This window comes from Cyprinus carpio, chromosome B24 (assembly GCF_018340385.1).
Source record: "Cyprinus carpio isolate SPL01 chromosome B24, ASM1834038v1, whole genome shotgun sequence".
NCBI classification, from domain to species: domain Eukaryota; kingdom Metazoa; phylum Chordata; class Actinopteri; order Cypriniformes; family Cyprinidae; genus Cyprinus; species Cyprinus carpio.
Window position 1 is genome coordinate 14046975 of NC_056620.1, and position 11538 is coordinate 14058512.

An 11538-nucleotide genomic window follows, 5' to 3' on the forward strand; every position below is an offset into this window, starting at 1 on the left:
TAACTATAATAGTGTAGTGTTTTGTATAAATGTAAAAGCAAAAATGGCGTTCAATATTATTGTTAATAAATGTAATATTTATAGTTACGTTTTGTATTTTGTTTTATTATACTACCATTTTGTATTATTTGCACTGTGACACTTTGTGAAATTGTTGTTAAATATATATTGTTAATAAACATTTCTCGATGTATTGCAAAAAACAAAACGTATGCGTAAAAAAAAGCGCTGAGTTAAAAATCCACGTGGTACGCCACAAAGCCCATTCCTCGCCGTCTGTGGTTGGTAGCGGCGTTCACGACATTTTGCGACATACCGTATGTGGACGCTCAACTCTCCCGGGTGAGATACCGGCTGAGCGGCGCAGTTGCACAGAGATATCAAAGAAAGCGACTGATAGTCCAATAACACTCTGCGCGTTTTGTCAGATCAGACGCAAACGTGGTTCATACGCCGTCTCAGCCGCCCGTAATTGCTCGCGGTAAATGTGGACTCTTTCGTTGACCGGAAAAGCGACGCGAGGGAAGGCAACTAATTGTCTAAACGGGGCTTGAAGTAAGTTGCCTCCCCAGCGGCGCTTTAAAGGGAAGCCACAGCCCGGATCCCCAGAATAACGGTGAAAATGGACTATGATTTCAAAGTGAAGCTCACCGGGGAGCGAGAACGAGTCGAGGACCTCTTTGAGTACGAGGGATGTAAAGTTGGACGGGGGACATATGGCCATGTGTACAAAGCAAAGAGGAAAGATGGGTGAGTTTGCAGGATGGACTTGTGCAGCGATGTGAGGCCTGCGCTGCCGTCGCGTCCTGCTCTCAGAAACCAAAACAGCCCGTGTGTCCTCCGCCCTCGGCCCGGTGTTTCGGAGAGCCACGTCTCTTGTTTTCAGAGAGAGGTTGATATGTACAGCTCACAGCTTCAGTCGAGGCTTATTTTGAGGGGATTGTGAATGTACGTCAGCAGGGACGAGTGTTGTTGTGAGTGACGAGCTTGTGCAGTTAACGATGGGCACAGGTGCATTTGATGCAGATTTAGGTTTGCAACATCATGTGTTGTTTTTCTTCGTCATGACGTGAACTGTATTTACCTCTAACAGAAACTACACTTTCTCAAAGGCATCTGACTCCAAAATGCACAACGTTGCATAAAATCAGCATCTCTTGTGTAAAAGGAGGCTCTGATTCTGTTTAACATTCTATGTGAATAAAATGCAGCATCGTATATGTTGCCTTTGTCATGGCAGAACATTCTAATTAATAGTTTCATGTTTTATTTAGACTGGTATGTTTATAATTTGGTAACGCTTTACAATAAGGTCCCTTTGTTAATGCATTTAATAACAATGAGCGAAATATTTGTTACAGGATTTATTCATCTTTGTTAGCCCACTTCTATTAAAAGTTAGCAAGATTAATAAATGCTTTAGAATTGTCAGTTCATGTTAAATAACATCAACAAATGGAATCTTACATCTAATTTCATATTTAAAGCAGTTACATTTATTTCTTTACATTTTATAGCCTCAATTTTCTGTTAGTTTCCCCTGCAAATGCATGTCACCTCAGCTGTGTTAAGATAGCATTAGTCTCACAGTTTCATGTCAACTCCTTGAATCCATTGCTGGTGTGATTGGCATCACTTTTTAGATATTTGCGATGAGATTGTGGTTCGCTGCACAGGTTTAGAGGAGGATCTTTTTAGCCTTTTTCAGGTTTCTTTTCCTTTTTCTGGTTTCTCTTTCTCTTCTGATGCCCTGTTGAAGTATCTCTGCAGTTACACTGGTTGCTGCAGTAAATTCGGTTTCACTTAACCATTTATGTCAGCAGATGTTGAGGATTACGATGGGTTGTTATAACATCAATACAGCTTTGACATGCCGAGCTACATATTGGTTTGGCAAGTGTATATAACTCTAATTCTGTAAAATGTCTTTGTTGTTGTAAAAAAAGGCAAATGTTGGGATGTAGAAATTATTTGCATATATTGATGTTTACAGTGTGAATGAGTGTAGAATATACCATTGAAAATACAGATGCAAAGGGGAATTAGAAGGTCTGTTTTATAAGAAGTCCGTCTGGGGAAAAGGGAATTGAAATTCTTTGCTCTCAATATTTTTGGTAACTTGCCGATAGGAACATATTCTCCAAAACTTTCTCACACTGGGACAAAAACACAGGGATTTGTCTGTGCTCTTTATCCAAAGAAGGACAAATGATTCTCTTCAAACACAATGATCAAAGAGCTGAGAATAACAGTATGACCAGTGTAACCTTGTAGGATTAGATCATTTGTAAGACTTTTGTTTTATTCATTTTCTGAAATTTAAACACACACATTTATCAGGCTTTCTAAAAGACTTTGCCAAACACATGATGGTCTTTATTGAATTTGTAGGGTGCTGTGATTTTTTTTATTTTTATTTTTTCAGTTTATAAAGCACTGATGGAATCACAGAATTCAGTCATAAAAACATGTTACTGTATAACATGAAATGTCACAAAGTTTGCAAAAATTGGATGAATAAATCTAAAGAACAGTTTACTAGAAGTAAAATATAACCAAATTACAATGTGGACTAGTGTTTGTGAATATTAAACCACAAAAAAAGACTTATGTAGTTTAACATTAGGATCTACTTAAAGTAACAAAAACAATTATTTATTTTAGTTTGTTTAATTATTTTATTAAAACAATATTTTTGATAGCATTCAATATCAATGCACGACAAAGTTTACTGTAAAATAAAAAATGAAACTTTTCATAGGGCCCTATTTTTGTAAAAATGAATACATTCTTATAGTTTTATAAATTCAATTCATTAGACATCCTTTTTTATTATTAAAATGTAACTAAACCATTAAAAGAATAAAACTAATTTAATAGGGCTCTAACTTTCTAATTCCAGCTGCTGTGTCTGTTAAAACTATTTCATTTTAAATTTAATCTAGGTTTTAACTGTCTACTCTTGGAAAGAAATGAAACAACCATGACTTAAACGTTTAGCATTTATTGGTTCGAAATTAGAGCTGCGACTTATAAATAAAAGACCTACAAAGTCCATTCTACATTTTACTTGTATTGGTAGCTTTTGCTTGGAAAGCTTGACAGAAAATAACCCTCATGTCTGCAGGACAATTGTTGTCCTATTGAGGCAGCTTAAAAATAGCATTCCTCCCAATTTGCATTTGAAATTCTATTGTTATTAGCGCTATCGCAAGATATTTGTCTTAGTTATGTTCTTTAATGATTATTTGGTTTTTCACACCAATTGCAAACTATCTTGGTGGAGTAAGAATGGATCTGCTGATGAGTTACTGTAAGTTGGTTCTGAAGTGCGGAGCTTTCAGTGAGACCCATCAGACAGACCCAAAGCTGGGCTATTAAAGTCCAGACTGCCTGGCGGCCAAAGTCTCACTTGAAGGTCCTAAGTGTTTAAAGATGTTTTTGTTCACCATAGAAGCTGATTGTTTATGAACGGTTTACAGCTAATTTGTTCTCCAGAAACTGGACAGGGTGTTGTGGGATTTTATAGGCTGATGTTTTTTGCGGGACTTCATTTCAACATTACCCTCTTGCCTCACATTAGTCGTCAGGAGACTTATGAGTTTTCGAAGGTGTGCTGGTAATAAAAGTTTCCAAATCATCTGCTTAAATTATGCATGGCCTTTCCCAATGGATTCTTTCTCTCTATAAGGGGTTTAATGTGATATGTAGGTAAAGATTTAGGGAAATGTAATGTACTGAAGAGTAATTGCGGTTGCTGATATGTCTGTTTGCAGGAAGGATGATAAAGATTATGCTCTGAAGCAGATTGAAGGCACAGGGATCTCTATGTCCGCCTGCAGAGAGATAGCAGTAAGTACATCAAGCTTCAAATGTGTTTCTGTCAAGAGGATCTTCTTCAAGTAGCTCTGGCACATGCCATCTTGGTTAAACAAGTTCCTGGAAATATATTTGCAGCATGTGGATACTTTACAGTGTTAAATCTGTGATTAGCTTTTAAGAAAAATTGTATGCCTGTATTCTCAAGTAATGTGCAGTACAGGGATAGTTCACTTTAAAAATGGAAAATTGTCTTTATTTTTTTATCACCCCCATCTTATTTCAAACCTGTATGACTTCCATATAATGACTTTCGTTGGACAAATACTTGTGTGAGAAACAGGTTGAAATGTAAGCTTTCCTGAACTTGCTAAAAGTGGTTTTGTCAGTTTCAAAAACAGCTCATGCTTTTGGGTCAATGAATCAGGGGATCCTGTTCACAAACTAGCTGAATGGTTGCACCCAAAATTGAATTCTTCTCTACTGTATAAATGCGGTCATTGCTCTTGGAAGTGGATGCCTGCTGTTTGGGAACACAGGCCTGTAACGATTTTGGGCGGCAATTATACAGAAATACTTGATGACATACTTTGCTCGGACATTTAAATCGTAACATTTCAGATGCAGTGCAACAAGATCGATCCGCTGGTAAGCAGAAAGTCGTATGACTTTTTTGATGAGCATTTGCTTAAAAATGCATTTCCATCTCCCAATATTTGCATTAACCCTTTTTTGCAAAGGTAAAAACCACCTAAAGCAGGCATAATTTTCTTCTTCTTTTTTTGTATTTTTCCAATATAAGGATTTTTTTTTTCTTTTTTCAAAATGCGCTTAAAAACAGGGTGATGGAAACAGCTTATGACAGCATGACTATATGAAGCATTCATACTCTATGAAACACTTTTTGAACGTTTACTTAGTAATTACTTATTCAAAATAATTGATTTCGGATGCAGCCGTTGATTTATGTTCAACTAATCTGGTAGTCCAGTGAAGGTGAACATTATTAGCTTCATTTGGTTTGATATGACTTAAAGTGCATGAGTCATATGGACAGCTTTTATGATGTTTTTTTTTATCCTTTTGGAAGCTTTAAAACTCCGGTTTCCATTTATTGTAATTGCATGGAAAAGAGCAACCAGCACATTTTTCAAAATTTCTGCTTTTGTCTTCCTTAGTCATAAAGGTTTGGCTCAGCATGAGGGTGAATAAACAATGACAGAATTTTTATTTTTGGCTGAACTATCTTTGTAATAAGCGTTCTTCAGGCTGAAGTGATTTTGTGTTCTTTGGGTGCTCTGTTGATGTCTGTCTCAGCATGTGCTTCTCTGTGTGTGTTCGTTCTTGTTTGTTCCCTGCAGCTGCTGCGTGAACTGAAGCACCCCAATGTGATCTCACTGCAGAAGGTTTTCCTGTCACATGCAGACCGCAAAGTGTGGCTTCTCTTTGATTACGCTGAACATGACCTCTGGGTAACATACCATCAAACGCTCATGCACACACACACACACACACACACACAGAGAAATGTTTGTATACAGTACATATCTTGCTGAGGATCTGTGTTTCTTTGTAGCACATCATTAAGTTCCACAGAGCCTCCAAGGCCAATAAGAAGCCTCTTCAGCTGCCGCGTGGGATGGTAAAGTCTTTGCTCTACCAGATCCTGGACGGCATCCACTATTTGCACGCCAACTGGGTCCTGCACCGAGACCTGGTGAGGTTCAATTTGTGATCATCTTGATCAAAAAGTTTTACTGAGTAGAATGTTGTTCTGCAATGCCGGTTGCACCGCACTCTTCCGTCACTTCATCTTTTCATTTTGGTGCATCAGTCTGTTAAATTACTTAGTATAGGAGATCATGATCCGCACTCTTCTTTTTGCGTTTTATTTTACATTCATCATTGAAGGGAAAAGACACCAAACATCGATAAATGTAAAGTAAAACGAAAAAAGAAGACCGTTTTTGTGAGTGCGGATCATGATCTCCTATTCTGAGTCGAATGTTCTAATACTTGGCCGATTATTAGAAATCCCATGATAATTTCCAGTAGGTGGCAGCATTTATAAAAGAATTTGTAAATCTATTTTTGCCATAACAGATGTATAGATAGAATTGAACAATTTTGGTCTGGTTTCTTTATTTCTTTATTAATTCTGCTGTGTTAATTTGATTTATTGATTAATAAATATTATGAAATAAATTAAATGAAAATAAATTTAAAAAATTTTCCAAAATGTTTTACTAAAATCAAAAAAAATAAAAACTAAAATAAAATAAAAAAATTTAATTGAATTTAAAATAATTGAATTTAATTGAAATAAAATAAGTTGATGTGTTAAAATTATTAAATGAAATCACACTAAATAGGATTTTTTAAAAAATGAAATAAAAATTAAAATAACAAGCACAACAAAATTACTTAACCTTAAAATGACTAAACCTTAAGGTAGAAATAAAAAACAAAGGCTAAAGGCCTGTTCACATCAAGAACGATAACTATAAATTTAACTATAAAGGTAGTGTCCACACAAGCGGATGATATCATGTTTATTCTAAGTGCATGCACATCTGCCACTTTAAATTCTCAAGCTTGTTATAGCAGGACTGATTCTGATTGGCTGTCAATGTTTTTATCGTTCATCAGCTTGAAAGAATCGTTCTGAAAGTGATTCCAACGATATCGTTTCTCTGTATCTTTATTGTTATAGCTGTGGTGTGGACTCTGCTATTCTTTAATATTGAGAACGATTTTTACAACTACATATCTTTATCGTTATCTTTATAGTTATCGTTCAATATTTAAAAATACATAAATACACAAAATACAAACACAAAATAATGCATGAATAAAGAATTAAAAAAAAAAAAAAAATGAATAATTCTAAAAAAATATGTAAAGAAATTCTTGCAAAAGGTTAATGCTAATGGAACCAAGCGTCATTTAGTAAAGGTATTTATTTTTAATTTTTAATTTAAATACATCCTGTTCACAAAAGTTGCAGCATCAGTTATCACAATGAAATTAGTGAGGAAGTGTTACAACTCTGAACTTTGACTCTTTCACCACAGAAACCTGCCAACATATTGGTGATGGGAGAAGGTCCTGAAAGAGGACGTGTGAAGATAGGTATGACATCAGCTCTGTTTCCTTTCTCTTGTGACAAACAGAAGAGATAATGTGTGCATCTGAATGTTTTGGTGCACAATCATAACCATTTTTAAAATTCTGTCTCTTATATGCAGCTGATATGGGTTTTGCACGGCTCTTTAACTCACCACTGAAGCCTTTAGCAGATCTGGATCCTGTAGTTGTTACGTTCTGGTACAGAGCACCAGAGCTGCTGCTGGGAGCCAGGCATTACACCAAAGCCATCGGTAAGATGTTTGTTTATGAGTGTGTGTGCAAATGCACATTTTTAAATGTGCATTTTAGATTTAATGGCTTTCTCTTTTCTTCAGATATCTGGGCGATTGGCTGTATCTTTGCTGAGCTTTTGACCTCAGAGCCTATCTTCCACTGTCGACAGGAGGACATTAAGACCAGTAACCCCTACCATCACGATCAGCTGGACCGGATCTTTAATGTCATGGGCTTTCCTGCAGGTATTCATCTTCCAATTGACATTTAAATCTAGACGATTCAGTGAAGACTATGAGACTTTTGTAAGGAGTTGTAGAAGTGAAAACAACTTTTTTTTATGTTTTAAGTATTTGTAAGGTTCTATGTGTGCAAGGATGGAACTAAATAATTCTAGTTCCTCTAGGTCCTGATTCCTCTAAATGAGTTATTTTGTACTTTTAAGGAAAAAATATTTTGGGAGTGTTAGATTTTGCTGTATTTGGCTGAGCAGTAGTTTGGGTGGCTCGCCAATGTATTAGATTTCTCTAATACATAAAATAAGTAAGCTTGACCAAAGTTCTTGTGGGGAGAGGAATTTATTGAAGGTAGCAGTGTAGCAGTTCTTCAGCAGTGATGTTAGCAATAGCATGTCATCCTTCAAACAATCTTAACCCAAGGTACTGTCTGTGAGACCAGACCTTTATACCTGGTAACAAATGTGCTACAAACAATACAATAACAGCCCATGGAGAGCCAGTGATACTGTAACCTTATGATAGGATGATAGGATCTCTCCCATGAAGAGCCCATTCATTGAACTGATGTTGACCTAAGAGGCTATTTATATGGGCCATTTGGTTCACACTTTTGTAAACATAAAGACAGCTAGCTACAGTTGATTGCAAATACATTTGACTAAATTAATTACAAACCAATAATCTTTCAGTCCCCGCTTTGATCATATTTGATCACACATAATAAAAAGAAGATAAAAAACAAATAGTTATCATTTTAGTATTCATGTACACATGCTGTATACAGGTTCCTGCTTGCAATACTTTTCAGTAATCATGAATACAGAATGCCGCATACAGGCTCCATTACTTAAAATGACAGAATAAAAGTTCATGGTGAGGTTTGCATTATCTTGAATGCCTAATTTATTTTTTATTTTAATGTTGCGATCTTGTGGAAGTGGAGGATGTTGTTGTGTTCTGTGGATGTTCAGGCATGTTCATCTAGGTGGCCAGTGCAGTTTGGTCCAAGCATTGGATGTCTTTGCTCATCCTCGGAAACACTGGGACACCTACAATCACACACAAGAGAAAAGGGAAACATATCTTTCCAAAGAAATGATTTTAAACAAAATATGCCTAATTACCAATAAAACTGTCCCTATTTAATGTTGGCAGGACACTACAGTGTTTATCAGTGGTTAAATGTTCATGTCTTCATCCTCAGGCGACAAGCTAGAGCCTAAAAACCCTAGTCCCGCCATATCTGGACTCTGAAAAACACTACTGCCATCTATCCCTCATCTCTAGGCAAATTTACATCAATCCACTCATTGTTTCCCTGCGCCTTAACTGCTGCGTCAGTTACTAAAAGATCCTCAGTTGGTCTTTCCCACCTGTATTCTTGTTGTGACACATCAGTTTTTTGAATCTTTACCTATTTGTTGGGCACTATACCATGGCCCCCCTTTGGAGGCGCCAAAACTTGATTCTTGGCATTGTGTGCTCCCAGGCTGAGTCTTTCATCAGTTTGGACAAGGCTGTCAGATGTTAGATTTTCATTGGACATGGGCCGGCCTGTGACATGTTCAAAAGGGCATAGTCCATTTTCCTTGTGGTTTTCCTTAATGCATTGGTTGTCATCATGCAGTTTTTTCCATTTTCCATTAACAATGATGATTGTTTCCTGGACAATTCAATTGGAATCTGTTTACTATGTAGAACTGTTTGCGAGTCTTGCTGAAGTTGTCTTAATACCGCTGCATGTTCACCTTTCTCCTTTACGGCTTGTTTAGCAGCACTGCCTACTAGGAGGTCATCTTTGGCTTCAGTTGTTGAGGTTTCTGTGTATGCTTTTCTTGTTTGCACACACATGGAGTCCATCAGCTTTTGGATGAGATGTCACTAGCTGGTGCTGCAGAGAGAGGTTCTTCAGTTTCCCTGCGGCTCCACAGCATTTAGCAGAGTCTGTTGTTGTTTGGCTGTCAACTGCTGAAACCTCTTCAACAGGTTGTCCTCTTCACTTTGATGTCTCAAACTCAGCTTACAATCACAAATCCAGTGTCCTTCCTCGTTGCAATGTCTACATCTTCCCTGAGTTTTCTCTCTTGAGAGTTGTTGTATGACAAGGTTTTGGATTGTAAAACTCGGAGATCGACTTCCTGTATTCTTTCAATCTTTGCTGACCATTCAACAATCTGCATAAATGTTGTTGCAGTGCTGTCCCAGTCATCATACCTGATTTTAAGAGTTTTAGAAACCTCAGGTTTCAGTCCATTCACAAATGTGGTTTTAAGAGGCATGCTAGTGTCTTCACAGAGTTCTTCAATGTTGTTGTTTAAACCAGCATGTTCCATCCAAGTTTGTCTGAAGCGTACTTCAAACTCTGTGACACTTTTTCCTGTCTTCTGCACACAAGAGGTATTTTAAACCCAATTAACCTCTGCAGGTTTCAGTTCAAATACGAAGGTTTGAACCGCTTCCCATCCAGCTTCAATGTTTTCTGAGATTCACCAATCCTTCTTTCAACACTTTCTGTAAGTCGTTGTTGGTCATTGTCTCTTAAGTTCACATTAACAATCATCACATTGTCCAGTGGATGTAAGTTGTAGATTATCTGCAAGCGTTGAAGAAATAGCCAAACTTTCTGTGGTTGCTTGTACACATCTGGCAATTCTTTTGACCATTTGTCAACTTGCTCTGGAGTAGCTGGCTGGTATGTTCTGTATGGACCATATTTCTTTAGCACCTTTTTTACTGTGTGAATTCATCGTTCACCATCTTCCTCATACTCCTCTTCATTTTCAGTTTCAACTTTAGCCCTTCTGTTCTTAACAATCACAGGAGCAAGTCTGAAGTAACCTTCAGTTTGTCCTTTGTAATTTCAGCATGTGTTATCAGAGCTGCTTGAAGATTTTGATTCCAGTCGTTTGGAGAGCAAAGTTAGCAACTTGTCATTCTCATGTAACAGTCTTTCTTTGTCATTCTTTACAGTCTGTAATTATTCAGCCAGTGTTCGAACCTTTGCTTTCTCTCCTTTGTTCTCATGTTGTAATTTGTCAGTTTCACATCTCTGTAGATGCTGTCGAATTTGTTTGAGCAAAATTACAGAGAAGCCATCTCTGTTGTTGTTTGTCCTTAAGCGCTGCATCTTTCCATAAGCTCTTTTAATGTCCGGCTGCAAAGCCCATAGTCCACTCTCTGAGTACTTGATGCTGTACTTCTGGCACATGTCATCATGACACTTCCTCAGTCCCAGCCTTTTGTCCAGATATGCATTCAGATTCTTCAACATCTGATCAATGGTAACATCTGGAAGTTCTGTCCCATGTTTTTCTGTTGTTGGCCTTATTGCACGACTATTGCCATTGTTTTGTGCAGACTCAGTCATGGCAAGTACAGGAAAAGTGCCCTCAGAGGTGCGAAAACGGAACAAAAGGTGTTAGAAATGTTAAAGGTAATTTTTTTAGATTTAAATTCACAGTAGTCTGTTAGACTGACCATTTTCAATTACACAGACAAATCATTAGTTTAAAAGCTCAGTTTAGGTTTCAATCCTACATTTAAAACAAAACATTTACATTCAAGCTAATTTTCCTTGTTTAATGTCTGAATTGAGTTCAAGCTCAGAAGGCTGAATTACTTTTTCAAATTTGTCCCTTAAACAATTTACATTATATCTTTCTGTATGTTTCATGGAAGGCAAACAAACTTATAGTTTCATGGCTTTATGCCATCATCTTCTAACTCAGTTAGAACATTTATTTTAAAAGTACAATAATGGCTACTGAATTAGCACCCAGTCAAGAATTTCCGATTCTTGCAGCAAGATCAGTCCCAATTCTTTCCAAGGCTCCTACAGTCAATGGACGAATGGACTAAATTGATTTTACACAATTCCTACAGACAAAAAGAGAAACAACCAAGCCTCTGCTTCTACAATCTCTTGATGAACGGAATAAATTGTTTCTTAAACAATTCCTACAGACTCCAGAAAACAGGACTGAGCCTATAAACACTTTTTCTATAGATCCTACAGTCTCAGGAGAATTAACTAAATCATTTAAAAGGTTCCTACAGACTCTAGAGAAAGGCCTAAGCCAAAAATTTCTTAAACAGTGCTAGACTGGTTATTATGGTT

General features: G+C 37.0%; 1 protein-coding gene across 2 annotated transcripts in view; it reads left to right on the top strand.

The window, feature by feature from the left end:
* Positions 1-255: 255 nt before the first annotated feature.
* Positions 256-11538, top strand: part of LOC109064586 (cyclin-dependent kinase 8-like) — a 17542-nt gene continuing 6259 nt past the window's right edge. Inside the window, exons 1-7 of one of the 2 annotated variants that reach the window (XM_042752402.1) lie at positions 256-750; positions 3777-3852; positions 5181-5291; positions 5396-5536; positions 6894-6951; positions 7068-7199; positions 7284-7427. In XM_042752402.1, the coding sequence (XP_042608336.1) occupies positions 623-750; positions 3777-3852; positions 5181-5291; positions 5396-5536; positions 6894-6951; positions 7068-7199; positions 7284-7427 (790 nt within the window). In that variant the 5' untranslated portion in view covers positions 256-622. The remainder of the gene's footprint in view (positions 751-3776; positions 3853-5180; positions 5292-5395; positions 5537-6893; positions 6952-7067; positions 7200-7283; positions 7428-11538) is intronic. The other variant, XM_042752403.1, reaches the window with a different exon arrangement.